Below are 27,801 nucleotides of genomic sequence, written 5' to 3' on the forward strand. Positions count from 1 at the left end.
TCCTGCAGGCACTGAACTGTCACGGATTGAATTAAAGAATAATCACAAGATTATCTTAATAATGCACAACTCAACAAAACATCCACAAGCCACACTCATTGTCTGAGATGAATATTCATCCCCATGAGTGTCTTTAAACCGTTTGTTTAGTTAACAAATAAAAGGAATTCCTTGTTTTTATCCATTTCATTTTTTTACATTATATAGAGTAATAATACTATAATAAATACTAAATAAAGGAAATATTATGAAATTATTAAGTTATAGTGAATAGGAATGTAACAGTTAGGCTTTCCTTGATATGTAGCTAAATAAATTCACAGGCATGGTATATACTTTTATTTATTATGAATACATAATGTTTAAAAAAAAAATTAAGTTGCAGATTATACAGGAAAGTGACACAAATATCCATCTCCACTGATCCTTATTTTAGTTTAAATAATAATAAAAATATAGAAAATTCTCATACATTTAAAACAAGACATAAAATGTAGCATGCTATTCAAAATGAATGTACACATCAAAGCAAGTGCTGGAGTTTAAACAGTTGTAGCAACTCTGACAGGCAGTGGAGGGACAAAGCTGGGGAGAGCCACTGATCTCTCAGAGGCAGTCTGAAAGAAAACAGACACAAGCCAGTTCACCTACTGCAAGTCAACAATTTACAGATATGTTTGATTAGAAAGACTACCTTCTGTAATCTGTTGTAATCAGGGGGAGACTTCAGCCCTCCTGTCAGCAGGTTGTGAGGAGTTGAATCTGTTTGGGTTGTTATTGTCTGTGAAAGACAAGAAAGAAGCTAAAACAACCAACCAAAATAACTATTGGTATATATTTAACACTCCACAAGCTGCCCATCAGCTGTAACTACCAACTAATCTGTTGGCATTGAAACTACACAGATAAACTCCTGAACATTTAGTATGTTGACCTTCTCAACAGCTCTGGACACTGGATATCTTGTCTGACGACCTACAAAACACAGGGAAAAAATTCAAAAATATTTACCACAGAATGTAGAGAAAATCTGTCACCAAGACTTCAGATTTGGTGCTACAAGCATACTTCACCTACTTTTGTTCTTGTTGCAGTACACACAGAAGTAGATGAAGCCACCCAGCAGGAACAGGAAGAGAAGGCTGCAGGGGATTCCTGCTGCAATGCCAGCAATGGCGGGGCCACTCAGCCCTTCACTTACTATCACCAGGAGAAACAGTGAGCAATGATTTTACTACTGCAGCAGCATCACCGACCCTATGATAGAAAATGCAATGCTTTACAAAACACACACAATCTAACACATTCCCATACCTGGACCAATTCTGTGGACCTCAGATGGCTCTCCTTCGGTCATACGAGCTTTGGGGATGACCCGAAACCTGTACGTCAAGTTGGGATCGAGGACAAAGATGTCCGCGCTCCTGTCAGTGCCAGGTTTCTGCTGGATGGTGTGGAATCTGTTTGAGCTGCCTCTAGTTTGGGTGCCATTGCGATTTTTGCTCAGGAGGTCTGGTCCTTTCATTTGGATGTCAAACCCTTTTGCGAAAGCACATGAAAGTCTGTTTTGTATGATACTAACCACCAGACTATATAGTGGTACCAGATTTCACTCATCAATGTCACAGGCCTGGGAAAATCTTGCTGTTATATTATGTACATAGAAACTGACAGAGAAGGAGACATAACAAAAACTGACATTTGCTTTTCACAGTACTTTTGTTCTTAAAATATTTTTTCCCATAACACAGCACTGCTCATCTAGAGGCTACACATATTACACAATATTTACACCCCTATCTTCTATGTTGAGTTTCTGTTTTCAACACTGTGTTGGCATTCTTCCTGAGGAGTTCTGCTGCGATGTACAAATTAAAACAAGAAGGTTGGGTTTGTGTGTGGTGTTAAGAGATATTCTTGTGAAAAACATATCAACCTAGAGCTTTCCAAGGCTGCCTTCCTAGAGTTAATTACCGTTTTACCTGTAACAACAGAGGTAGGCGGGACCTCCCAGGTCAATGTGACGATGGTTCCATCTTGATTAGGGAACAAACTGGAATCTGAGATCGACGGTCCTGGAAAGAGAGGGATTGTGAGCGAGCTGGAGATCAAGAGAGGGCAGGAGAGGGGGGTGAGGGTATACCAAGACTGGGGAGCTTTGTTTAAAAGGGAAAGAGCAACCTCAGGTATTACTTAACTCTTTCTGAGGGCCCATTGTTTCCTTTCACTCTGGTAAAAAAAAAATTAGAAGCTGAAGTGCAACAGAATCCTTGCAGTGTTTAAAGGTGGCACAAATAATAACTGTACTATATGGCTGTTTCAATATTTCATACACTTACACTTCAGAGTGTCTAATTACTGATTCATTCATTTATACACAGCATTTTAATGTTTTAGCTGGTTCATGTGGGGCTAAATTTAGTTTATATACTGTTGTCTATATACTCAAGTTAAGAACATCAATTGTATTTAACAACATTACCTGAGTAAGTATCTGGTTACTTTCCACCTCTGTTTAATGGTGACAGGCAACTAACGAACCATGAACAGCGATTCTGTACCTCTTAGCTGAATTTCCCTTCTCTGGCTGCCAAGCGGGTTGCGGCAGGTGCAAGTGTAGTTTTGGAGGAGAAGGTTGCTGACATTGTAATCACGAAGATTGAGCTGTGTGGTGTCACTGCTGATCTGGTATGCTGTGCTGCTGGTGACAGCCTCGCTGCCTTTAGACCATGACACCACAGCCTTAGGTGAGGCCTCACTGACACAGTGGATAGTGACCACTATTTTGCCCTCAGAGTCAACTGTGGTTCTCATAGCTGGCAGGAACTCCACCGGGCTACCTGCGGGAGATAAGCTTCTTGTTTGGGGTTGGCTACTTAAGTTACTAGTGCACATTATGCAGATGACAGATTGTTGAGTATTTACAAATCCCTTGGACTGATAAACTGATCTAAAACTTACTTGCTGTAATATTGCACTTCTTCTGTTCAACTGGGTGGTGTGCTATGCATGTGACCGTTTTCCCGTTGAGGTTATCTGAGGCAGGTATGGTCAGGCTGAAGTTCCCTGCTCCACTGGTGGTGCTGCTTAGTGATGGGAAAGAAAGCTGGGTCTGTGGGCTTCCCCCCGACAACCAACAGTGGTACCGCAGGTCGACGTTATTCACCGACTGCACAGAGCACATCAGGTTGCCTGACAGCCTCTCTGTCCAAAGAGAAATTATATCAGACATTATTGAAGTGAACCAAGCAGTCTGCACATTCAATCATGTCAGGTCTATATTCAAATGTATTATTATTTAGACAAACATTGAGATTTTGTAAACACAGACAGCTGCTTTGGAAATCATTTTCTCCCAGTTTGCCCAACCATTAACTTCATCCATCCCACAGACACTTCAGCACAAACATTGTTCAAACTCACAACTCAAATGTTGCCAAATCCAGCTGAAGTTTTAAATGTTAAATGTTATGAATATATATATAAATGTTAAAAAATGCATACAGCAACTGTGGAACAAGCAGATACAAAATATGTGGGATAATGTAGAAAGTTCAGGTTAATACACTCTAAGTTTAAACAGCCATTAAATCCAAACCCCACAACAGCAGCACATCTCCAAAATCAGAGTTCAGTCATGTACTCACCAAACACTTCCAGAGTGAAAGTAGTCAAGGCTTTTCCGAGTCCAGACTTTGTCATTTCAATGGTGTAGTTACTGGTATAGCTAGGCGGCACATTTACAAAGCTAAGGGACCCATTTAGCTCCATCCTCAGCACCTCTCTGTAGATTTCGGCAATGTCTGGGGGAGTAAGCGAGTTAATAGTCCATGTAACGACAGGTAAATCTCTCACAAACCAGGTAACCAGTGGGTCAGGGGCGCCACTGAAGGACACAGCCAGAGTCACATTGCTGCCAGCTATAGTTTTCACCCGAGCAGGGCCAGCAGCAGAGACCACCAGCTCACAGTGTGCTCCTGTCAGTGTGGAGAGAGGAAATATCCATCTCTTAAAAACTTGATGGGCCTGTGAGCCCACAGGAACAAAACATTTTATACAATAAATACTGATATGTGACACGTGAAAATCCTACGCATATAGTGTGTATCTGTTCCTATTAAAGCAAGCGCAAATAAATAGATTTATTATGGTTCAATGTCAAACCTAAATTAAATTGATTAGCCATAGGCACACAAATCACATATAATGTAGGCCTAAATATATTACTATAAATTGTCTAAGCGCAAACAAAGTAAAGCAAAGAAACGTCAAGCTTGCAACTTGAAACCTGGAATTTAGTTTCAATCTTACCTTGAAAAGTAAAGCCAAGTAAAATGGCCAGAAAACCTGCGCTTAATCTCCCAAATTCATCCAGACACGTCATCTCAGCCAGGTAGCTGACGAATTCAAGAGTAGGCCAGAAACTTTATACAAAAGCAAAGAGTGTGCTGGTGTGGAAGTTAAACGCCGCTGGCCAGAGGTCAGCGGTGACTGAACCGCCTGCGGATCCTCTCGCGTGCTCTCGAGCTGGAGCTGTCAGCAGGGCGCGTGAGCAGCTCACCTGTGCCGATTGAAAGCCTTGATTGAGCACGTGAGGCCGCGCCCCTCATCGCGTTTCACATAACAGTCCTTTATTTCTGTTTTGTTACGACGCCATTATTTCAATCAATAATACTATATAAATGCTTTGAATAGGGCACATAAATGTCTATGGTGATTTATTTATTAAATGTGGTTAAGTGTTAAACACGGGATCTTTCTTGCTGCTGCCGTTACCAAAGCAGTTTGTAATAAACACAAACAGGTCCTGAGACAGCCCCGTTTCTGAAACAAAAATAAATGAATAAAATTGACCTGAAATAAACTATAATAAACTATTGCTATTGTGAAAAGAGGCACGAGGAAATACATAATATTTTCACAACATTCAAATTTAATATCCAACAATGTCCATTTGAATGTCCATTTTCATTGAGGTTTGAATGTGCGGATATATATTAGAAACACTCCTCAGAATATACGATTCAACAGCAAACTGCAGCCTATAGAAGGATCATACAGTTGAATCAAAACCTCTCAAAAAGTTTCGACAAAAACCGAACATTGTGACCTTCATGAAGGGAGGATTTACTGCAGGACTTTTTTTTTTATATTAGCTAGGTTTACCTACAAAACTGCCAACTGAGTGTTTGTAAGCCGTATTTCAAGTTTTGCTGCTTGATTTCAACAGTGATGAAACTGGTTTCTGGCTAAATATAATACAGCATGGCGTTATACGGTAAGAACACTGCTTCAATGATAATAAATCCACCAGGATGAAACACTTAATAAATAAAAACTCCCCTGAACTCACCGCCACTTCTACAACGCTTATCCCACTTTTTTCCACCACAATTTGTTACCTATTTACAGGTGTCACTATATTGGTACTTACACATGTTGTTGAATGTGTGTGCTGTAATGTATTGTTACTTTCAGACTAACCACATTACTTGTGGTACGGTTCAAACCAAAAGAAATGGCAAAAGAACAGTCACAGGTGTGTTTAGATATGAAAAAGACGGGCTGCTTTATTGTCATGGTAGTGCTCTGTACAATCACACAGATTTGAGGCGCTTATGGTAAAATTCTGATTTTTGATCATCTTCCCTTGCTCATACTGAGAGACACCGTCTAGACAGTCCTGACACCCAGTTACAATTACACAAACTATACAAATTACCAGTAGACATGACACTGATCTTGAAGGACATAATCATCTCAACATGTTTGGGTCCATATTTACATATATCATTTACAAAAACTGCACCTCTTAACATGTGTGACTACAGATATACAAGATTGAACAGTAAAGAGTCAAGCATCTGATGGTGAAAAGCATCACACTGGTGGCGTGAATGTACAGTGCAATACAAACAGCAGCATGAATGACAGGAGGTTTCTGGGTTTAAATTATTGCATAAAGACTGCTCGTCTAAAGTTAGATAAGTAGCCTGTGATACAGATGAACCACCCTTGTAAGTTAAAATGAAATAAAACACAAGGTGGTCCTTTTGGGGTTGTCTGGGCTGCAGACAGTGCAGGACAGTGTCTCTCAGTACCTCCGTGCATATCATCAGGAGTCACAGTCTCAAACAGAGGGATTAGACCGATACATAAGCTAGTCCTCCGGGTGTGCTTATGTAATACAGTCCAGTTATTCATTAGAGAGTCCTGCAAGGAGAGAAGAGAATGTAGATATGTGATTCAAAAGTTGCAATTAAAATCTTTAATTAGTTTTGCTTCCGTCACCACAAGACACACAATACTCTTTGTCAAAGCAATTAATTTGGGTTTTTTTTTTAAACAAAGAGGAGATGGTGATATAAAAAGATACAACATTAATATTCCAAACAAACAATTCTATCATTCATCACAAGAGGTAACTTTGCTGCGTTTGTACACAAGCTTGAAATGTATCAAGTCATAATCAAGAGGCAGACATAGGCTTTTCAAGAATATTAAATAAATGTTTGGTATACAGTGTTTCGCTACAGATTATTCAGTAACGATTCAGTGCCCCCTTTCTTAGAAAACCTTAAAACAAAACTTGGCGTATTGTCAACCAAAAAACAACAACAAATATTGAATATATGAATAATTAACATTATGATATATAAAAAGGATTTTTTCTTCTCCCTGAACTTTTACAAGTGATGAATTAATAGGTTGCTACTTAAGACTCTACAGAAGAAACTGAAGAATGTGGTAGAGGGTCAATATATCATCTAATATCATCAACTCACATTAGAGCTGTGACGATTAGTTGACGGAAAAATTTATCTGCTACTATTTTCGGAGCACCCCCATGGCTTAGAGGTTAAGACACCGACCATGAACAGCAACATCCCCTGTCAGACTGGAAACCTGAAGCCTCTCCCTGGCCCATAAAATGCCCCCAAAATGTAATTTCCTAAGCAAACATTCTGTGGCTCCAGCTGCTCTGATGTGATGCTTGCTGCTTCTAGATCATTGTAAATTGAATATCTATGGATTTGTGACAGTTGAAGACATCACTTTCGGATCTGAGAACTTGTGATGGACATTTTCCACATATTAATGGTTAATGAAAATAATTGTTACTTGTAACCCTAGCTGATGCAATAAAGTATATCTTTAGAAAATAATTGCAAAAGACGAGTATTGCTATATTTAGTTATAATTATCTAGTTTTGGTAAGGCTCAACAGTGACCCTACTCACCCTTCTGCTAAGTTCTGCGCTCCCCTGCTTATGCTAATGAAGCCTCTATACAGTCCCCGCCTCCTTCAGCTTGCCCACCAGGTCGTCCACCGTCTCCACCTTCACCCCCGCCTGTCTCTGTGGGGGCTCATCCACTCTCAACACCTCCAACCGCGATGTGAGGTCCACCCCTAAGTCTGCAGGCTTCACGTTAGCTATCTTCTTCTTCTTGGCTTTCTGAAAGTAGGAAAATACAGGAGAAGGGTAACAGATTCTGTACAACTTCATAGTATCTTAACTATCTGTGTTGGAAGCTCATTGAAAAGTAAATGCTGTATGGAATCAACATTTCATATAGATGTACTTAAATGGGCTCTATGTCTTTTTTACAGTTTCATTTTAGTACAAGAGTATTTCATGCCTTCTTCTTGCCTCTTGGGTTTCTGACCACATTTCCCTGCTACCTACCATGATATTGGGCAGGGTGGCATATCTTGGGGTGTTGAGTCGAAGGTCTGCGGTAACCACTGCTGGTGTGTTGATCTTAATAGTTTCCAGGCCGCCATCAATTTCTCTCACCACTTTAATCTTGTCTCCTTCCAATGACACCTCTGATGCGAAAGTACCCTGCAATATGGAGATACAGTACGAATTCATAAAATTAAATACACAAACAATAAGAGATATTGTCAAAACGGTCCATCTGGAAAAAAGGGAAACTGTTCAATGTGTCCCATCTTCTGGTTGGACTGTGTAACTACACTTTAATTGTGACTAATCCAGAGTAAATGTGTTTTAAATGAACTATTGACTATAAGAGCTCAGGTGGTAAGTAACAGTAGTAATAATTATATGAAAAGGATATGCAACAGATATGAAAATGGTAGTAACTTTGGAAATTGGATTTACATTATAATCTGTGCCTTAGACTGCTCAAACTGTCAACTGTTAACTAAGTGCTCCATCTATTGGCCATTAGAACTTCCACTCAACTGTTCAAGCAGCCTTTGACCTGCTATGCTGATCTGTGCAGGATCACTGTAGTTCTTACTGACTCAAACTAGTCTCCGCCAACGTTGATAAGGCAGTCTGGGCAGGGGAACAGAGTGATATCAGTACTGCTAAGTCACACATTTAACACTTGCAAAAGACAAACGTTAAAAATAGAAACTGAGGTAACGTGACTTACAGTAATCACTTAGGAGTCGGAACATTTTTAGGTCAAAACAGGCTGTCCTTGTTTTTGGGACAGGTTTGCTAGGTCCTGTTAACTCACCTGAGGCCAGTCCAGTAAGGCTGCTGTCATCTGACCAGTCTGATTGCAGTCATCATCGATGGCCTATGAAAGCAACACAGCAACAGGCATGTCATCAAATGAAGGTAACAGTAGTGCAAGATCTGAGTATTCATCACAGTATGAGAGCAGGAAGTGTGATCTGATTTTAAAATGGAGGCTAAGGAGTGAAATTAATCCAGATTTCTTTAACCTGTTTGCCAAGGATGACGAGTTGAGCCTCCTCCTTCTTGGCCAAAGCAGCCATGATCTTGGAGACCTGCAGGGGTCCCAGGGTTTCATAGTCTTTCCCAGTCACTTCCACATGAATGCCACGGTCTGCTCCCATGGCAAGGGCAGTACGGATGGTCTCCTAAGTGAGGGAGAAACACGGGTCAAAGAACTTGTATTAGGGGGATTTACAATAATTGGGTGGTGCTGTTCCCTAATTAAAATGTTACCACACCCCAAAAGGATTAAACACAATGTGGTAGAGCCTCAACTTTATACCACTTAATCTCCATATTAAGAACTGTAACAATAATAGCTTCATCCGTGCATAATTCTTCCTTTTCTCACGTTGGCTAGCTTCTGAAGTTTGCCCTGATTAATTACAGTATGATAATTAAACATTATGGACCTGAAATCGTGGTTATACGTCACAACTATTCTCAGTGTATACACGTGCAATTCCAACTATTTATTTAAATAAAGTAATAAGTACAATATAAGTAAATACAGGCTAGTATGAAATGATGACATAATATAATATCGGTAACATAGGCAAATGACACATTAAATAAGTGATTTTTATCCAACTGCACTGTTTGATTATGCAAGTAGTGATTTTCATTCATTACTCTTCAATTGTTTATAAATCATTCATCTTTTAATCAGTATTTGTGACATAATATCAACACATGATTACAGCTTGATTCCCCTAAAATATTAAAGATTAAGCTGACTAAGACTAAGTATAGTACTAACTATAAAAGATTGAAACTGCAACTGCAACTGAAGAACTGCTTCAAAAGTAGGCACCTAGCCACACCACACTGTATTTCTCCAGGACATTGATTAACAAGGCAGGGGTCCAGAGTCTGGCCCCATCTCACCCACCTGTGCTTGCTGTGGTCCACAGCTGACAGCCACAACCTCCTTAATAAGCTTCTTCTCCTTCAGCTTGACCGCTTCCTCCACAGCGATCTCACAGAAGGGGTTCATTGAGTGTTTAACACCATCCGTCACCACTGCGCTGTTGTCTGGCTTCACACGAATCTGAGGAGGAAGAAGACCGCAGGATAGAGTCACTACGGGGGACCAAGATGACAAACAATCCAGATAGCCTGGATTCTAGGGCAGACACAATGACAGACTCGCATGGAGAGGTGAGCCAGCAAAGTGTCTAAAGGTGAAAAGGCAAGACATCTAGTGATGCATGTTTAAACAGGATCCCTGTAGCTGGAGCTGTCTTCATTTTTGGATGAGCTCCCATCTCCTCTTTTTATTCCATCTATCTTTTATTGCTCTGCATTGCTTTACTATTGGAAAATGAATTCCCCTGAGGATATGAAATTTGTACAGTTATGGAAAAGGGTCTGGTGTTTATACTGTTCTGGGGGGTGATACAGTGTATGACCAACAGTATATGGACACCCAAACAAAGTATGTAGATGTTTCATTCCAAAACCAAGGGCATTGATGTGCTGCTATACACAGCCTTCTTTCTTCAGGGAAGGCTGTCTACAAGATTTTGGAACCTGGCTAGAGGGATTTGATCCCAGTCAGTCACAAGAGCAAAAGTGAGGTCTGGCGCTGGCGCTCATGTTGGCCGATAAGGCCTGGCCCACGTTCCAATTCATGTCAAAGGCATTTGGTGGGGTTGAGGTCAGGGTCACACCCAACTGACAAAAAACATTTTGATATGGACCTGGCTTTGTGCATGGAGCCACTATCATGTTGAAACAGAAGAGGGTCATCCAAACTATTGTCACAAAGCATACTATAGTCTGACTACTGGCATACTGTAGCTTTAAGATTTCCATGAAACAGAACCGATTAGCCAAAAACTATGAAAAACAGCCGCCGACCAAAAGAACACAAAGGTTTGTACCTTAATCATATAACTGTATCATGTAACTTTACATATACAGAATGCTCAGTTTAGAATATTTAAAAAATCTATTCTTACGACAATTGACCCAGATCAGTATGTGAAACACAATACTGAGAAGATACATACAGCACACATAACAAGCAAATATTAATATTTTCCAAACCACAGAAAAGGCATTTCTTCACTCAATATATTTTGATCATCTGTCTGATAATGTTGGGAACAGAAGTAAGCTGTCCGGTTGTACAGATCCTGTTGAGGGCAGCTGAAGCAGGAGTGTGCTTACTGTTACATGTAACAGCTGCAAACACATATCGATTAATGGCTGATTATGCTTCATATCTAGGAGACAGTACCCCCATTAAAAGGTGAAAGAATATTTGAATTACAAAAATTGGGTGACTGCACCGTACATCATTGTCTTACAGACTAATTTAAGATGTGGGAAGCTGATTCTGAGGACGACGTGCAAATTGTTCAGCCAGACACTAGGTTACACAACTTGAAAACATCTGCCAGACTGCTATTCAGGTATCGAGCAAGAAGACATAGACAATTAACAATTAAACAATAATCTAAAGAATGCATCATGCTGCATCCTGCAGAGATCATGTGAGTTTAGCTGCAGACTGACGGGTTATCAGTCAAATATGTGAAAAGTTAGTTGTATTCCTTAGCTCTTGTACCACAGCCAGCTGGCGTCAGCAGGCTAATGTTAGCTAGCAGAGCTCAGAAAGTCAAGAGAGTGAGCACAGGAAGAAAATATTATTTTAAGGTGAATAAGCCCGTTGAATCAGTAGAAGGTTATTACCTTAACGGCGTAGTCAATGACACGCTTAACTCCAACGAGAACACGGCCAGACATTGTAGCTGAGACGTTTAACTAGGCAGGAGTAGACAGGTTAACGTGACAGAGTCACCGCAATGAACCTTCACCCAAGGAGGAGAGGTCGGAATTATTTTAGGGTGACTCCAGGGGAGGGAGCCTAGGTGACCGCCTACCATTCCAGCCAATGACAAACATACAGAAATGAACACTCCTTACGCTGATTGGCTGAGACGCGCTTGAACCGTTGTTGAATTCAACAGAAAGTCAGTTGGTGCCATGGTTTCAGTGAGTGAATGACAACCTAAAACTTATTTAGATGTTTTGGAAAAGCATCTTAAATCCCCCTTGAGGCCCACCGTCGATTGCCTCATTGCTTAAATTATTCAAACTGTGGGAATTACGACAAATCACCTGCGAATAATGTGGTGCTCCTCATTTCTATGTCGTAAACAAAACCCAAAGAAGAATTGTTCCGCTTTATGTGGGGCAAGGTTCACGGCAAACTGTAGAGTGACATAATGAGGGTCACGTCACTTGAGCTTCAAATGACATATGTCAAGTTACACATAAGCATGGCTTGGTAACCTATGAACACAGTTTATTATTTGAGATGTATTTTTTTTAATCATGTCTGGGTATTCCTAAATTATTTTTGTATTTTGAGTTACGTAAACAGATGAAAATAGAAAGAGAGAGAAATTAATCATATGGGATCATCTGACAGTTGCTTTTTTCATCACCTATGCAGCCACTTCAACCTAAAATTCTCAGATTGGACGAATATGTATATGCCATTTCGCTTCTGCGTGTATTCAATGCAAGCCCTTCTACTTTTATTCCACGTACCATAACATAATTTCAAATTAAGGAGATGGGGCAACATCAATACCGTACACATGAATCTGAAATCACAGTAATTTCTCATTTAAAAGCGTAACAAAAAATTATAAAAGAATAATAATAACAGTAGTTTTCTGGGGACACCTAGCTAAAGCAATACAGTCTTATACAATAAGTCCTGCCTTCATGAATGTTCAGATTTTGTTGAAACTGTCTATGAGAGGTGGCCAAATGAATGGCCAAATGGAGGCAGTTTAGGTGCTGCGTTATATTGATAGTTGTTTCTCACTGACATGAATAGGGTGCACAAAATATTAGAAACACACCTCATTATACAATTCAACCAAACCACAATCTACAGTTAATATGACCATACTGTTGAATCAACATCTCTCAGGCTTTACCACCTCTTATTATAACTTTCAAAATCCCCCAGCAAACCTGCAACAGCCAGAGGTGCAATGTAACTATGTACATTTATTCAACACTGTACCTAAGTGCAATTTTGAGGTACTTTTACTTTACTGGAGTATTTTCATTTTATCCTACTTTATACTTCTACTCCACTACATCTAAGAGGCAAATATTGTACTTTTTACTCCACTACATTTAGTTGACAGCTACAGTAACTGGTTACTTTTCAGATCAAGATTTTACAAACCAAACATGTGATCAGAATATGAAATATGATACTGTGTCATAGATTTAACTACCAAAAAGTATATAAAGCATTTAAAATTAGCTCCACCTCACCCAGCTATAACATTAAAGTACTGTTTACATGTTAATCAATAATAATGATCCAGTAATATACTAATAAAACACTAACAGAGCCCATCCTGACAAGTGAATACTTTTACTTTTGATACTTTGAGAACATTTTGCTGCTTATACTTTTGTACTTGTACTTAAGGGACATTTTGAATGCAGGACTTTTACTTTACTAGTATTTCTATAGTGTAGTATCACTACCTCTACTTAAATAAATGATTTGAATACTTCTTCCAGCACTGACTAAAGCACCCTTGAGCACACTTTGTCATTTCGGTGCTGCTGTAAGAGCTGGCTTTCACAGGTTAAATAATAAACTTAATAACTTTTTGAAATAATGTGAAAGTGACTGACAAAGTAATGGCGAAACAGCGTTAAAAATGATAATTAAAATAACCAAAAGAAAGGCCTTAACATTTTGGAGTGGGACGTAAGAGACACTGCATTTTGCAGTTTTAATTCTCTGGGAATCAAAAACAATACTGTTTATGTTTCATACCTATATAAGTTTCATATAATGCTGGTTGTTTTGAGCCAGACCATTAAGCCATCTTTTACCCCTTTATAACATGTATGTTACCTTTAGGATACTAACAGATTATTCCGTTTTGTTTTTAATTTGAATTGTCGTCCTTCCTACTTTCTCTGTGAGATAACTTATTGCACATATGAATTCATCTGGTAATGTTTCACAGTCTTGTGGTCGCTGTGGGTAGAAACCGTTGCGTAGAAGTGAGCTGCAAATCCTCCAGCGCGACATCCGATGGAGTAGAGTCACCTCGGATCACCCAACGGCAGCAGCGGCCTCCATTTTAACTTCGACACCGAGCCATACCTCACGTGTCCTGGGCTGTCTCTCTCACATGACCCGAGTGTTTGTTCCCGTGATCAGCACTTCCATCTCCGTCTGTGACACCGAATATCACTTTTTATTCTATCACTGATGGATATGCTTGAACCGAGTCTGGACAACTCAAGGTAACCGAGAGTCGGCCAAAATGGCTAACTGAGACAAGCTAGTGACAACATGCTATTTCGGATAGCTACTTTACGTCGCTAACCAAGGCCTGACCTAAAAACTGTTGCCAAAACGAATTCAATCTAAAGACTGCAGTTAAGTTAGCAAGAGAAGTGGAAGACTTTGCACGCTGGGTATCTGACCAGTTGTATCCCAGAAGACGAATGTCCAGTTGTGATAAACATGATCATAATTAGCTAGTCACAGCACAACAGCTAAGTTAGCTTAAGCTAGCTATTAAAAAACAAACAATTGTGCCAGTGTAGGTAACCTGAGGACAGTATTAATATTGTGTTTTTTTTTATTGCGATTGTGCAGTTGGTTGAATACCTTCTTGCACAAGTTTGCCATCAGCTAAGGAAAAGTTGAGGGCCATTAATTACATTTATCTTATCCAGAATACTCATGAACGTTAGCTGGTTGTGTATTTATTTAAACCGAGTTATTCGTGCCTCTGGTTTGCAGCCAAGAAAAGCAAGAAGAGGAGGTTGTCCAGGCATCTGAAGGTAAGAATTTAACGTTTACCAGCTGCTGTCATTGACAACATCTGGCACCTGCACCGCAGTGATGTGTATATTGTGTATAATACCCAGAAGCATATAACGGTTGGTTTTAGCACCACTATAAAGAATAATAAGGTGTGTAATAAAATGTAGCACATATTTCCTTTTCTTGGTAAACTGCAACATACAACGGTACACATTGTTTTATGAAGCCGAAGTTGTGTCTGTCTTTTATTAGTTTTCCTTCTTTTTAATTCTCACTACTGGCTTTTCTGTCCTCTTTCCCCCCGGAGACGGAACAGGAGAAGAGCAGACAGCTGTCACAATAGCCAGTGTTCAGCAGGCTGCAGCATTTGGTGATCATAACATACAATATCAGTTTCGCACTGAGGGTGGTCAGGTAAGTAACTAATGGAGGGAATTATAACACAACTTATGATTGTTGTTTTTTTATGGCCAATTTCAGAAAGACACCCCTAATGGCTTGTGAGTTTTAGGGTAAGATTGTATCTGTTCAGCTGTCATAACAGGAAACAGAACACCCCAGAGTTGCATTAGATGTCAGGTTGAATAAATGCCCAAGGGGTGTTTGTGCAGAGACACAATTTGCATTGATAAATGTGGGTGAAAGGATTTGGTCGCATGCCTCGAGCAACATGACAGAAGATAACATGACTGTCAGTGAACAGCAATTCACGCCACATGCATGTATTCATTATTTAGAGTACTCTTTGTGATTTAGGCTTTGTCATACTGAGTCACCTCACTGTGTCTCTCGCGAACAGTGCTTTCTGTGTAAGGTTGCATTTTCTTGGAATGTTACTGTGTGTTTTCTCTGACAAGTCCAAAGACAAGTCAGGAGGATAGCAGGCCCTAAATTGTCTGAAGGTATGAATGTGTGTTTTTTTTTTAAATTTCTACTCCCATGATTGACTGGTGACCTTTGTCAATTGTGTCTTTTTGCCGTCCACCTATGTGGTATTCAAGCCAGCGGTGGTCAGTGATGGACAATTGTACAGTGATGCAGAAAAAGTAGTGTAACATTCAAATGGGTTTATTCCTATTGGGGTGATTTACACTGGAGGAAGTTAAGTCAGTGATCCATGTGGCTCATTTGGCGTAAACAGGGTTAGTGTGAGCCGTCATGTGATTCCAGTCTGGTCTAGGATTGGCATGGGGCTGCTGTCACATGTCAGTCAGGCGGAGAGTCACATGATAGAGGGATACAAATACTGATTCTTGGAACAAACAAGCTAATTTCCTTGACTTGTTTTAAAAATTGAATTAGGCACATTCTGAAGCATAAGCATATGTGCCTGAAGTGAGATCAATGCACTACTGAGATTAGGACTGTAGTGTCAGATACTAGGCCCGGCTGAACTGAAGCAACAGATATGATAAACAAATCTACAAGTCAGGTATGGTTTTGATTTGGAAACGGTACACCTGTCATAGGGACTATAGTAAATTACATAAAAAAACAGCTGGTTGCTCAGTTTGTTTTCCTCTCATTCTTTATTTTACCTGTGTTTTTCTCTCCTCCTTGCAGGTGACGTATCGTGTTGTTCAGGTGACTGACCAGCACCTTGAGGGAAGAGATGATGGGGGAGGAGCAGTGAGTGTCGTCTCTACAGCCGCCTTCACTGGGGCTCCTCAGGCTGTGGCTCAGGTACCAAAATCTCCCCCATTTTTTAATGACGAAGGGAACCCTCTGGTAATGTGTACTGTTTTTAAAGACTAATTGCATGCTTTAGTCTTTAAGTAATGCCACAGCCTTAAAGGATAAAGCTGGCAACATTTCAGCTTTTATTATTCCAACAGTGTTTAAGAAATTAAAACCAACAATGAATTCATCCTGCTAACAAGCATTGTCTCTGTAGACACTGCCTGATGTCGCTCATACCATAAAACCCCAATGTTGTCCAAACACTATAAAAAACATGTGAAAGAGACATGCTATTGTACTGGGTGACATATTCCTTCGTTGTGATTAAAGCTGCAAGTGTAGGTAATTCCACTGAGCTTGTCAAACTAGCAAAGCAGTATAAACAGTGAAGCCTGAGCATAATGTCTGCCCGACACAGAGCTACTCACAGAGATTAAAAATGCAAATTTGTTTTCATTTGCAATACATTGATGGCTTTACTGACCTTGCTGTTATCTCTGCTAACAAGATCACTGCTGCATCTTTTTCCTCCCTTTATCCCAGTTGTCAAACTGCACTGTGTCTTGCTTGGGGGTCTAAAGGGGATACCAGTATTGAGTCTGACAGAGACTGAGGTGTGCGTTTACCTGCTGTGACTGCTCCATTGCTACTTGTTCAAGCCTCTCGCCTGTCTCTCTCTTATCTGTCACAGGCTGTGATCCAAAACCCATTCAGTAATGGAGGAAGCCCAGCAGGAGAGGCGGTGGGAGGGGAGACGCGCTTCGCTTACTTCCCCGCAACCGCGGTGAGCGACGGGACTGTGTCTGTGCAGACCGCCACAGACCCCACACTCACACAGGCAGGGGGTGAGTCAGTTCTCACTTAATTTGGGATGAAGTTCACCACAGTGCCACGAGGCTGATGTAGCCATTATTTTCAGTGACAGGCAGGAGTGTATTGAGGAGTACCGTAATGAGAGAACAACAGCCCTTTTTTCAGTAGTTGTAAATGAACCATGATGCCCACAGCTTTGGCTGATGTGAAAGAAAGTAGGACCTTACAAAGCTTAAATGATAGATTCTCTTGCCCTTTTTTACTGAATACTGTGGTTGAAATATGATTTGTGATACAGGTGGACATAGAATTTCCTCCACCAGTGCCTTGAAAAATGTGTATTGAAGGATATTTAGATCTGTAAGGTTTTGCTCTCTTTTAAATAATGAACGGTTTTCTGTCATGAAAAACCAGCAACATAATTTGTTCAATATAAGATTCCTTGTTGTATGTGAGAGACATTTAGGCATGGACAAATATGCTTCCTCTCACAGTTTGTAAATGACACAAGTCAGATATTATCCGAGGCTGAAATGAAATTAGTTACGCTGATCATATTTACTGTTTGCTTCATGTCACATGTCCACCCACTCTGCTCCTCTTCGTCTTTACTACCATATGTCGTCGTCTGGCTGCACTAACTGTCCTTGCGGTTTCATGGTGGTGATCCAGAGCAGACTGGTGGACTCTATATGCCTGTCAATGAGGGTGTTCAGGGCTTGGTTGACCTGGAGAGCAGGTTGTAGCCCCCCCTGGCTCTGTTATGCACAACCAGCATCTGCTTGCTCTGGCATGCTGTCACCAGCACACTGGTTGGCAGTTAAAGGAGTGGATTGTCAGTGTTCTCAGATGGATTTAGAGGGAGAATGAAGTGCTTGGACAGTGGTTACGGGAGGAACTTGTAATTAATCACCCAGTCTTTCTGGTGGTGTCTGTGCTTTCTGCTGCACTGTTGGCCCAGACCAGGGCTCTGCACAGACCTAAATGAGACCTGCACTTGCATCTGAAGACCCAATTCTAATTCAGACTGATCTGATGTTTTATATATATATATAGATATATATATCTATATATATATCTATATATATATAGTAGTCTAATAAAATGTTATACATTTACAATTTCTCAATGTCTCAAATTTGCTTGTTTTGTCTGACCAACAGTCCAGAAGATATTAAATATTACACATATGACAAAAAACAGCAGCAAATCCTCTCATTTGAGAAGCGGAAATCAGAGACTATTTGACATTTTTGCTTGAACAATAACAGAAACGATTAATCAATTATCAAAGTAAGTGCTGATTAGAAAATGAATCGACTCATTGCAGCTGTATATGAGGCATACACAGGGTAAAGCTGAGCTGGCCTCAAAACAAATGTAGCTTATAAACCGTTTTTCTCACATGTTTGTGGCAGTAACGCTACACAAATTTCATCCAAGTGGCAGCACATGGCGCTACAGCATTTCATAGTAATATACCATCTGCCCTGCCTGTTAGTTGTTAAGCTCATATTTGTAGATTTTAGCAAGATGAACCTGGCTCATAAACCCAGAGCATCTTTCCCAGCTGAACATTTCCGTTCAGTCAGACTTTGAAGAACAATGCGCGGGCATGATCCAGGTCGTACAGGGTCATTGTGTTCCTTCAATGAGGGAGACGGCCATGAATCTTTTGGTTTTTTGTTAAGCTCCCCTTTAGCAAGTTTTTTTGATGACGTGCTTAGCTTGTCAGGCTAATGCAGCACCTCCACACACCCTGTCTGTCTCTCTCTCTCGCAGAGCATGACACACACCCAGAGATGTCAGACGCCCTTAATGCCATGGAACAGTGTCAATTGACACACTTAATTAACTCAATTATAACTTGTATGATGCACTCTAGATGCAGCAGCAGATAACCATAAAAACAGCTGTGTTTTGGGCGCTTGTTGTGTTTTTCTTTTGGGTGTTGTTTAGTGGCTGTCTGCCGATGCCACAGAAAGGGAAGAAGACCATGAGGTTTCTTTGCAGTGGCTAATAGCTGAAGCCAGGGCCTTGCAGGAGGAAGTGGGCTGCTGTTTTTCTCTTCTCTGAGCCTGGGGCAGTTTAAGCAGGCATAACACACTGGCTGAGGAGTGCACTGTAGGGTGGAGAGTGCTTTACAAGCTGCCATCTCCTATGAGGTGAGGGATAGTGGAGGATAGTGCATGGTGCCCTGTCTATGAACCGCATTCTGGCGAGACCGGATCCAGGTGTGGGAAGTGCTTGACCGTTCTATGGAATATCGAAGTGTCGTCCATGTGCAAGCATAATCGTTTTTGGTTTTCACTTTTTTTCAGCAGTAAAGGAGCAATTCAGTTAAAACTGATTGTCACCTTGATTTCATAGCACCATGAAAAGTTGAATGTTTCTTGCTGCAAGAAGACACCATAAACTAAAACTAAAGAGCACAGGCACAGGAGTCCCTCATCAGTTTTTAGGGGATAAACAACAGGCTGTTTTGACTAAAAATAAAATGTATATGAATATATTTTCACCTAAATTTTGGGATGATGTCTTTTAATCAGATAAATTCTGAAACTACTATGTTATGGCTATGTCAAGGAGTTACACATTACATGTTATTTCACTGTCACTGGTTTTGTGTGAAGGGAGCAGCAAGCGTCAGTCTTTCATGCCATGTTGCCCTTCTGTCTTTTTCCTCATTGCTGACTGATGTCTCTTATGCCTTCCACAGGTCAGTTTTATGTGATGATGACCCCCCCTGATGTCATTCAAACAGGCACGCAACGAACCATCGCCCCACGCACACAGCCGTTCCCTGCGTGAGTATCAGCTCTTATCAATTGTTATTGGGAAGAAGGAGACAACGTTGACATTGCAGTCTGAGACAAAGCTATTTCTGAAAACAAACGAGCCACTGGGCAATTCTTGTAAAACACGATTGTTATCCTCAATGTAAATGCCACTCTAAAAAGGCCATTTGGTGATTTTAGCGGATAAGTTGTGAATTGCTCAGTTGAAGTTTGAAGCTGGCTGGAGTTTAAAAGTGGGGCAGATTGCTCTTTTATGTTTAGTGAGCCATTCACAGCTATTAATTCATTTTGTCAGGACATTTTTGTCAAGGCTTTAACCATTTGTTGCAACAATAACACACATTTGAGTTTGGCAGTGTGGGTCTGCTCCTGTGACGCTCCAGAACAGGCTCAGTTTATGCAACATGAAGTGCTACTGTAGTCTTTAATTTTGACTGCACACTGCAGGGAATCTTCCTCATCTCTCTCCTGAGTTTGCTGCGAAGGTTGATTTTATATCAAGTGTTTTTATATTAGCACATCCCGGCTGCCCTGTTTTCTCCCCCCCTGCCCCAAAATCTTATTATGTTGTTTATCTCTAAAATTCACAACATGCATCATTATAATCATGCAGCAAAAGGGATCCATGTCTGACTCTCTCCAACTGTTAGCCACATGCTAGTGATTGCTGTTATTAAGATAATCAGCAGGCTCACCTGAGCTGAGTTTTCATTTTAATTGCATGATACCAGCCTGGTTCTGGCCTACTACAGATACTTACTCAGAAAAGGAATTCCAACCAGCTTTATTTCAGATTCAGAGTTCACTTGAGAGCACACGAGCCATAGTGCTTAGAGCTGCAATTTTCTTTAAGGTCATGTGACTATGTTTTTTCCTTGTTTGGTGAAAGCCATTTGCTCGTTTGGTCATCCAAAATGAACAAATGACCTATCATCAAATTGAGTTAGCGCTGACCTAAGTGAATATTCCTTCCTTTTCCACCAGGCTTATACTTAACCTTTAACTTGTGAAAGTGACTGCATTATAGTTATTTAGCTGGAGCAGCTATGGAGTGACTACCAGTTGTTTTACATAACATCACAACACTGGTTGTTATAGGTAGCACATAAGCTCCCGTTTTCCTCCTCATTATGATAGTTACTTAAAAAAAAAAACACAAACAGCAGACAGACACCACACCATTAACTGTCTCTGCCTTATCATTTGTCAGTTCGGGTATATAAAGTATATGGAATCGACAACAAGGATGTTGACTGCTTCTGTGATTTTCAAGAACTTTAGATTTCTGAAAGATTTAAGCTCCTTTGTTGTGGGCAACATTATGGGGAGCTCTAGATCCGCCCTAAATTTGGCAGCAGCTCTGCCGTTTTTGATGTTTGCTGATATTCACAGCGTACAACAGACTGCTTTCCAGTCAAGAGTAAAGAACAAGCTTTGTTGCAGTGTATGTCTGCATGTGTTGAAATACAAAGTGAATTGCTTCTTCATTTCTCAGAATGCCTATCTGCAATATGTTTGTTTCTATTTATTTCCTCTTACATGAATAATGTATGATTTCTGACACAAGCCTCTGAGTTATATTTAAGTGTGAACTAATGAACAGTGACATTATCGTTGACATGTGAGTAAAATGAATGAAAACTTCCCACCCTATCTGCCGTTCGCAGAGATGAAAACGAGCTGCTGCAGCATGAAGGTTTAAACTGGTGAGGACAGTTTCCACATTTCTCCCACACACTTCTTTTACAGCAAATTAACTAATCAAATGAGATCACAAGAAGAGAGAAGAAGCACACAAACCTCTGCCCTCCTCTCCTCTCTGCCCCTCCCTTCCCATAAGTCCCTGGTGATTCTCCCTGCTCTTGATGTGTGAGACACAGATGTAGCGTTTCTTCAGTGCTGACCCTGATCCATTGTTGTTAGTTGTGCTCGTGGCAAACGCATTTCTCCATTAGGACTTAGAAATTAGGTCATTGTTCTCCATCTGGAAACAAATGGCTTGCCCCACACTTTTTAAAAATTTTTATTTTAAGTGTCCTCTGTAGTAGTTTGAGTTTTGTTCTCATTTAGCCTAGTTTTGAACAAGTTTAGTTTTAAAACTATTTGGACAGCATTTGAGGCTTTTCCTATGATCTCCTAAAACTAATGAAAACCGTGTGTTGTCAATTGTTTGTATAGAAGCGGTTTATGGGCACTAAGGCTCATCTTTGTTCATATCATCAACCGAGAGAATATCAAGCCCAAGCTGCAGTCAGTTGTATCTCAAATTACACTGAACTGACTCATTGTCCAGGCCCTGGCTTGGTGTAAAACTGTAGACTAATGATAGTGGAGGGCAGGAGGAGTGACAATTTAATTTGTCTTTCAAGGATCAATATAAGACTATACAAAACTTAGTCCTCTTCTACATCCAGGGTTTAAATTATATGGATAAAGCACTTTTGCAGCGCGGATGTGTACTGCTAATTTTCTGGACTTCTGTGGCAACAATAACTCTCAGAAGCACTTAGATGAGGGGGGAAGACGTTCCTCTAGGCCTGTACATTTAGTTATTCATACAGTCTTCCACATTTTTTTTTTTAACACTCTGCCTAAGAGTACTCTTGGGCTGAATCCATTATACAGCTGAAATCCCATTAAGATGCGTTGAGATACAAGAGAGACTGCAGTTTGGCTTGGCTGACTATCTCAAACAGAGATATCAGCAGTCGAGTTGTATTGATGGGTCACAAATTCACCGCTGTAGTATGAAGATGTGTTGTAGAGAAACAGACAAGGAACAAGAGGGACCTTACAGGACATTATTTACTTGATGCAATGAGTAAGTAGGAATGCACCCAATAAACAAAAGTTACATTTTTTTTCTTTGGCAAAGAAGTTATTTTTCTGCGCTGTTTCGCTTCTTTGGCATGGATGCTGATTCATTTGAAATAGGATGAGTGAAGTATTAATTGTCTCTTTCGTGAGTGAGACAGAGACATGGTTGAGATATTCAGTGGGCCACCTATATAATTATATGTGAGTGTGTTATTGGCCTGTTCATGCCGTGGTGGGTGGTTGGATAAGTCTCCCTGCCACGTCTCAGGGACTTAATTAACAGAATACCTAAGGGAAGACACAGAGACAAGAGACAGTTGTGTCATTAGCTGTACGCCCAGACTCAAATAGACAGCATCTGGTTTTCTACAGTGTTGTAATTTTACAGCATAATAAAGCAGAGAGTTCCCTCCGGGCCACACCTGGAAAGAGCACAGCCAACAAGAATAAGAAGGTTGGATGGATCTCAGTATTCCAGTCAAAGCAGCCTAGCTTCAGGCCATTGAGGGCGTCAGGACTGCATATGTGGCCTCATATGGCTGTGTATCTTTCAGTATTTCTACCAAAGGCACTACACAATATCAGAAGCTCCTTTTATAAAGAGCACACTGGTAGTGTCAAGGGCTGTGATTACAAAAGGCTTGAATTTAAAGATAACAGTGAAGAATAGTTTTTAATAGCAACAGGATTAGGTGAATTTGGTGGTTTGAATTTGTGCCTGATTGTAGGGTAGTCAGAGATTGGAGATATTGTAGTGTATGAAAAGTGTTTTATTTCCTGTCTGTCTGCAGGAAAATGGATGGACCGCGAACACCAAGAGACGAAAGGAGAAGAGCGCAACATAATGAAGGTGGGTAATTAGCTATGATTGTGGCTTTTGATTTCATCAGACAGTGCAGCACAATGCAGTGTGGTGCCTGAATGGAGCATTTTTGTTGAAAGAAAATCACCAAGCCCTGTCAAAATATTCTATTAAAAATACATATGTTTTTGGACTGGCCACTAGAGGCTGCTGTGGAGCTGTCATAGTCGGGCAGTATTTGGTCCCTATAATGCAACCACTGATCTAGGAAATAAAAACCTTGTTCTTTAAACCAAAATTACCTCTGATGTCTCAAACTAAAATGATCAAACAAACCATGAAATGCTGTTCGTATTTATGTATATTTCATATTTTTAACCTTTTTCTATTTTAAAACAATCCATCAGTTGAGCGGCGGCGAAGAGACAAGATCAACAACTGGATTGTCACGCTTTCGAAGATCATCCCAGACTGCAATATGGACAGCACCAAGACTGGAGCAGTAAGTAGTCTTCTTTGACTCTGCACTGCTGCTAACCTTTTACAGAGGCTCCTGTTTTACATGGTCACCATTCAACTCTGTGACTGTGTCTCTGTCCTTCTAGAGCAAAGGAGGCATCCTGTCTAAAGCTTGTGACTACATCCGTGAGCTGAGGCAGAGCAACCAGCGACTGCAGGAGAGTCTGAAGGAAGTGGAGAGGATACAAGTGGACAATGAGTTGTGCAGGCAGCAGGTATGAATATCAGTATATGCTCTAGCATACAAATATTGGCATCAAGTGAAGTTTCCAGGACTTCAATAATGGGTAAAGAAGGTCTATGAATTATAATGTTAAAGTCTTCCTTTTCAGGTGGTTGGGTGTAGCAGATAAATAAAGTCACATATAATAAGGCAGCCATTGTGGGCTGCATATGTGTCTGTGAAGATTGCCACTGCATTGAATAGATTAGTTTGCTTTTGGAGTGCATTGCAACATCGTTTCACTTCAGTCTCAGAAGCATGAAATCCACCTTGCCCCATACGCATCTTCATTTCTCCAAAACAAACCCCCTGAGACTTCAACCTGTATAGCTGAGCATCACGGCCTGACAAAGAGGATCAAAGCGTTTGCAGTCATATGATGTGTTACCTGAAAATCAGCGCTTTAAGAGACTGTGGGAATAATATACACAGGGGTTGAGTGAGAACTAACTGCATGCTAATGCACTCAAAGCATTGTGAAATCTTGCAGCTCTGAGGCTGCCACATCTCCCCATTGAATCCCAGGCCTGCAAGGCACTCAGCAATACATTCTTATTCTGATGCTCAAAGCTCAATATCCTTTCCTCAGTCCCTCAGTGGGGAGGCAGGGAATTCGGGATTCACCCAAGGGAAATGTAGCAGAGATGACATACCTCAAGATTTGATAATCCAGTTGGTTGTGGACAGGGGTGTCTTTGAAAGGGGCTGCACATACTACTCTTTAATCCTAGGGATTGAATATGCCTGTGTGTACATTACACACAGCCGGCACTCTCAGTCTTCAAACGAAAAAGTTTGGTCTGTAAACTTGGAACTATATTTAGCTGTCACGGGGATGAAGATGTTGATAATGAGATTTTTTTTCCTTCTTTGTTCTTAAGATTGAAGAATTGAAGAATGAGAATGCTTTGCTCCGAGCGCAACTCCAGCAACACGGCATCGAGATGGTTGGAGAGACACCACCGCAGTGAAGCAGAGACAAAAGGAACAGGGAGGGGCTCCACCGCTCAGACGTGCAGCCGACACGGTGGGAAAGAAGGCGAGATGATGGGGAGAGAAGGACTTGTGAAGAATCACTTTCTTTGTAGTGAATGCATCCTTCCCTGGGTTCCCCAGTTGCGATCCCTTCACCGGCCATTTGTGGCTGTACTTGACTGTTCTAATCCTATTGAGATTTCCACCCATTACAACTCAGTAGAAATGTGCTCCAAGAAAAGATGCCCACTCACCGCCATCAGAGTGCTTTGCTAGCACTAGCTATGAAAGAGAACCTCTGCTGAACTCCTTCCTTGTTTTGTATTTATGTAGCCTCACTCATGGACTATGATGTTTGTCATTTAATTTTGTTCCCTGTCAGTATATTTTCTCCCAAAATTATTCATTTGGATTTAGTTTATTCTTTTATTCTGTTTGTGTTTTTGAGTTCTGTATTAATATGTTGTTTTTAGCTGCTTTAATTTATTAGTCCGCTTGCTGACAGAAGCCTTGATGGAGACCAGTTACATCGAAGCTCATGCACCCCAGAGAAGCAGATTGAATTTTAAGTGAGAAAACATCAAAGTATGCAAAATATTATGAATCTACAGACAGAAATAATGTGGCACACATAGTTTACCTAGACCCAAAGACAAACAAGGAGCTGTGCTGGCCTCTGCTTCTGGGCCGATTTATGTAAATATGACTTTTCATGTTTTAATACAGATGTTACAGAATGTTAGAGCAAATTATCTCTGGGAGTAAACAATCAATAACTCATTAACTTCATGCTGGCCCTTTGTCATAATAATTTTCATGAGGTGTGTGCAATCCTGGAGCTTGATTTGAAAAAGAAAAAAAAAAAAAGTGGTATACTTGAATTGTTGGGCATTTGCTTAACCAGAAAAATGACTTCAAACTCAACAAAATAACTTGTAAAGAACCAACTGTTCAATGCTATTTAATTACAAATTGAAATGTACAAGTGTGGAAAATGTGGACGATTGACAAACACACTGGATTGTGGACCGGAGAGAAGTGCGGTGCAAATTCCAACTTTTGCCAAACTATAAACTGTGTAGGTAGTGTGGGTTTTACTTTCATCTTTTGTTCACGTGTGATTTACAGGTGTCTCAGTACGTGTAAGAATAATCTCCACATGTTTCATTTCAAGCTGTTTGCTCTATTTTGGTATTGCAACACTTCAAATGGAGCTCAACGCACAAGGGGGGAGGCACCCTGGAGAGCGGTACTCAAAGACTCTGCTCACTGTGGAAAAGGAGTACACAGAAATTTTGTGTTGCAGTTCTTAGTTGAGCACAACTCGTCTCCATGAAAAGACGGAATAGTTGGAAAGTGGGGGAACTTGGAAATTATCTCACATATTTCTCCACCCACTCAGGCGAACAATAAGTAAACTGTAATTGGTTGTACAAACAGCCAATATTAACATTGTTGATGATTTTGTGAATGAATATACATGATGTATTTTTGTTCTGCTTTGGGCGATGTGAGTGAAAGTGGAATAGAGATATGAAGCTTCGGAGCCACTTATTAGAGCACGATTGCCTCTCCCTGTGTCAACAGCTCAGGATCCAGCAAAGCAAAACCAACACTCAGACCCCTGGCAAAATCAGGCAGACTATCACATTTTAATATCTCAGACTCTGCAAGTTAACAGCTTGTGCTTTGGAAGTGCTGTTCTGCTACTACTGCTAGATTCAAACCTGATATGGATAGTGCAAGTGTCTGATCTATCAAACGAGGCTCATAGCCAAAGTTGAATGATAGATGTTTTGCAGTAGAATTCTTTTACACCTCAGTGAGAGGAGAGCGGCAAATGTGAATGTGAAGACATGAATAATGCTTCGGAAGATGGATGTTCACAAATGAAAGGTCACTCGTGGCTAATTTTTTTTCTCACGTTTCTTCTTTTGAAATGGCAAAAGAAAGAGAGAAAAAAAAGACAATTTTTCGCTCTGTAGCAGCCTCACTGTTCTCAGGTTAGATTGTAAGACATCTTTTCTAAGTAAAATGATGAAAAATAAAACTTTCACTAGCTGATAAACGTCATGGACTTTGGTTGTGGCTCATTGTCCTGCAGATCTTGGACATATACAAAAAGCAATATTTTATTACTTCTGTCGAGTTGGTTTTCAGTCCCTCATGTGGTCTGTTAGTCAGCAGGATATCTTAAAAGCTAACATAGATTTGAGTGAAATTTGGGTTATGGACCTCACTTAATGGTTTGGTTCACAACTCCTGAACTGTGGTATGTGAAAACAAACGGTTTTAGACGGATTCTTCTGTAATTCTCACCCATTTCCGCCTCAACATTTTTTTTGTTTTTTAAACTTTAAACTGCTATACATTTCATTTGGCCCCTGAAAACTTGGTTTCAAATCTTAGGTTTTTCTCTATAACCTTAAATATTTGTTACTAATTTTACAACAATTAAAGTTAAAATTTGGAGGCAAAAAACAGAGTTATTGTTTATTAAGATTTAATAATAAGAAATGCAGCTAATCTGCTTCATTAGTACTGTGTGGGTGAGGTTTGATCAGATTTCATTAACAGCGCTGGCAACATATACAACCCACCAACTGTCATCACAGTTT

At 40.4% G+C, this 27,801-nt stretch overlaps 3 protein-coding genes across 4 annotated transcripts; 1 reads left to right on the forward strand and 2 right to left on the reverse strand.

Moving 5' to 3' along the window:
* Positions 1-368: 368 nt before the first annotated feature.
* Positions 369-4,464, reverse strand: vsig10l (V-set and immunoglobulin domain containing 10 like). Its single transcript, XM_070911380.1, has 10 exons — positions 4,312-4,464; positions 3,648-3,977; positions 2,962-3,204; positions 2,562-2,840; positions 1,983-2,075; positions 1,315-1,539; positions 1,078-1,200; positions 935-975; positions 695-781; positions 369-617 (listed from the first exon to the last, which is right to left on the reverse strand). Exons 1-10 carry the CDS (start codon positions 4,382-4,384, stop codon positions 543-545), a joined length of 1,569 nt encoding a protein of 522 aa, XP_070767481.1. The 5' UTR covers positions 4,385-4,464; the 3' UTR covers positions 369-542.
* A 1,080-nt stretch (positions 4,465-5,544) lies between these two features.
* Positions 5,545-11,550, reverse strand: etfb (electron transfer flavoprotein subunit beta). The gene is made up of 7 exons (XM_070912059.1): positions 11,421-11,550; positions 9,613-9,771; positions 8,708-8,866; positions 8,497-8,559; positions 7,689-7,847; positions 7,242-7,457; positions 5,545-6,213 (listed from the first exon to the last, which is right to left on the reverse strand). The coding sequence occupies exons 1-6, from the start codon at positions 11,472-11,474 to the stop codon at positions 7,287-7,289; spliced, it is 765 nt and encodes a 254-aa protein (XP_070768160.1). The 5' UTR covers positions 11,475-11,550; the 3' UTR covers positions 5,545-6,213; positions 7,242-7,286.
* Positions 11,551-13,883: 2,333 nt separating this feature from the next.
* On the forward strand, positions 13,884-27,254 carry usf2l (upstream transcription factor 2, c-fos interacting-like). Of its 2 annotated transcripts, XM_070911486.1 has the most exons (11): positions 13,884-14,027; positions 14,533-14,573; positions 14,864-14,970; positions 16,120-16,239; positions 16,928-17,081; positions 19,769-19,856; positions 21,515-21,553; positions 23,456-23,514; positions 23,874-23,968; positions 24,072-24,200; positions 25,090-27,254. In XM_070911486.1, the coding sequence occupies exons 1-11, from the start codon at positions 13,993-13,995 to the stop codon at positions 25,177-25,179; spliced, it is 957 nt and encodes a 318-aa protein (XP_070767587.1). In that variant the 5' UTR covers positions 13,884-13,992; the 3' UTR covers positions 25,180-27,254. The 2 variants fall into 2 exon arrangements, with proteins under 2 accessions (XP_070767587.1, XP_070767588.1); XM_070911487.1 differs by lacking the exon at positions 21,515-21,553.
* Positions 27,255-27,801: the final 547 nt, after the last annotated feature.

This window comes from Enoplosus armatus, chromosome 9 (assembly GCF_043641665.1).
Source record: "Enoplosus armatus isolate fEnoArm2 chromosome 9, fEnoArm2.hap1, whole genome shotgun sequence".
Taxonomy (NCBI): domain Eukaryota; kingdom Metazoa; phylum Chordata; class Actinopteri; order Centrarchiformes; family Enoplosidae; genus Enoplosus; species Enoplosus armatus.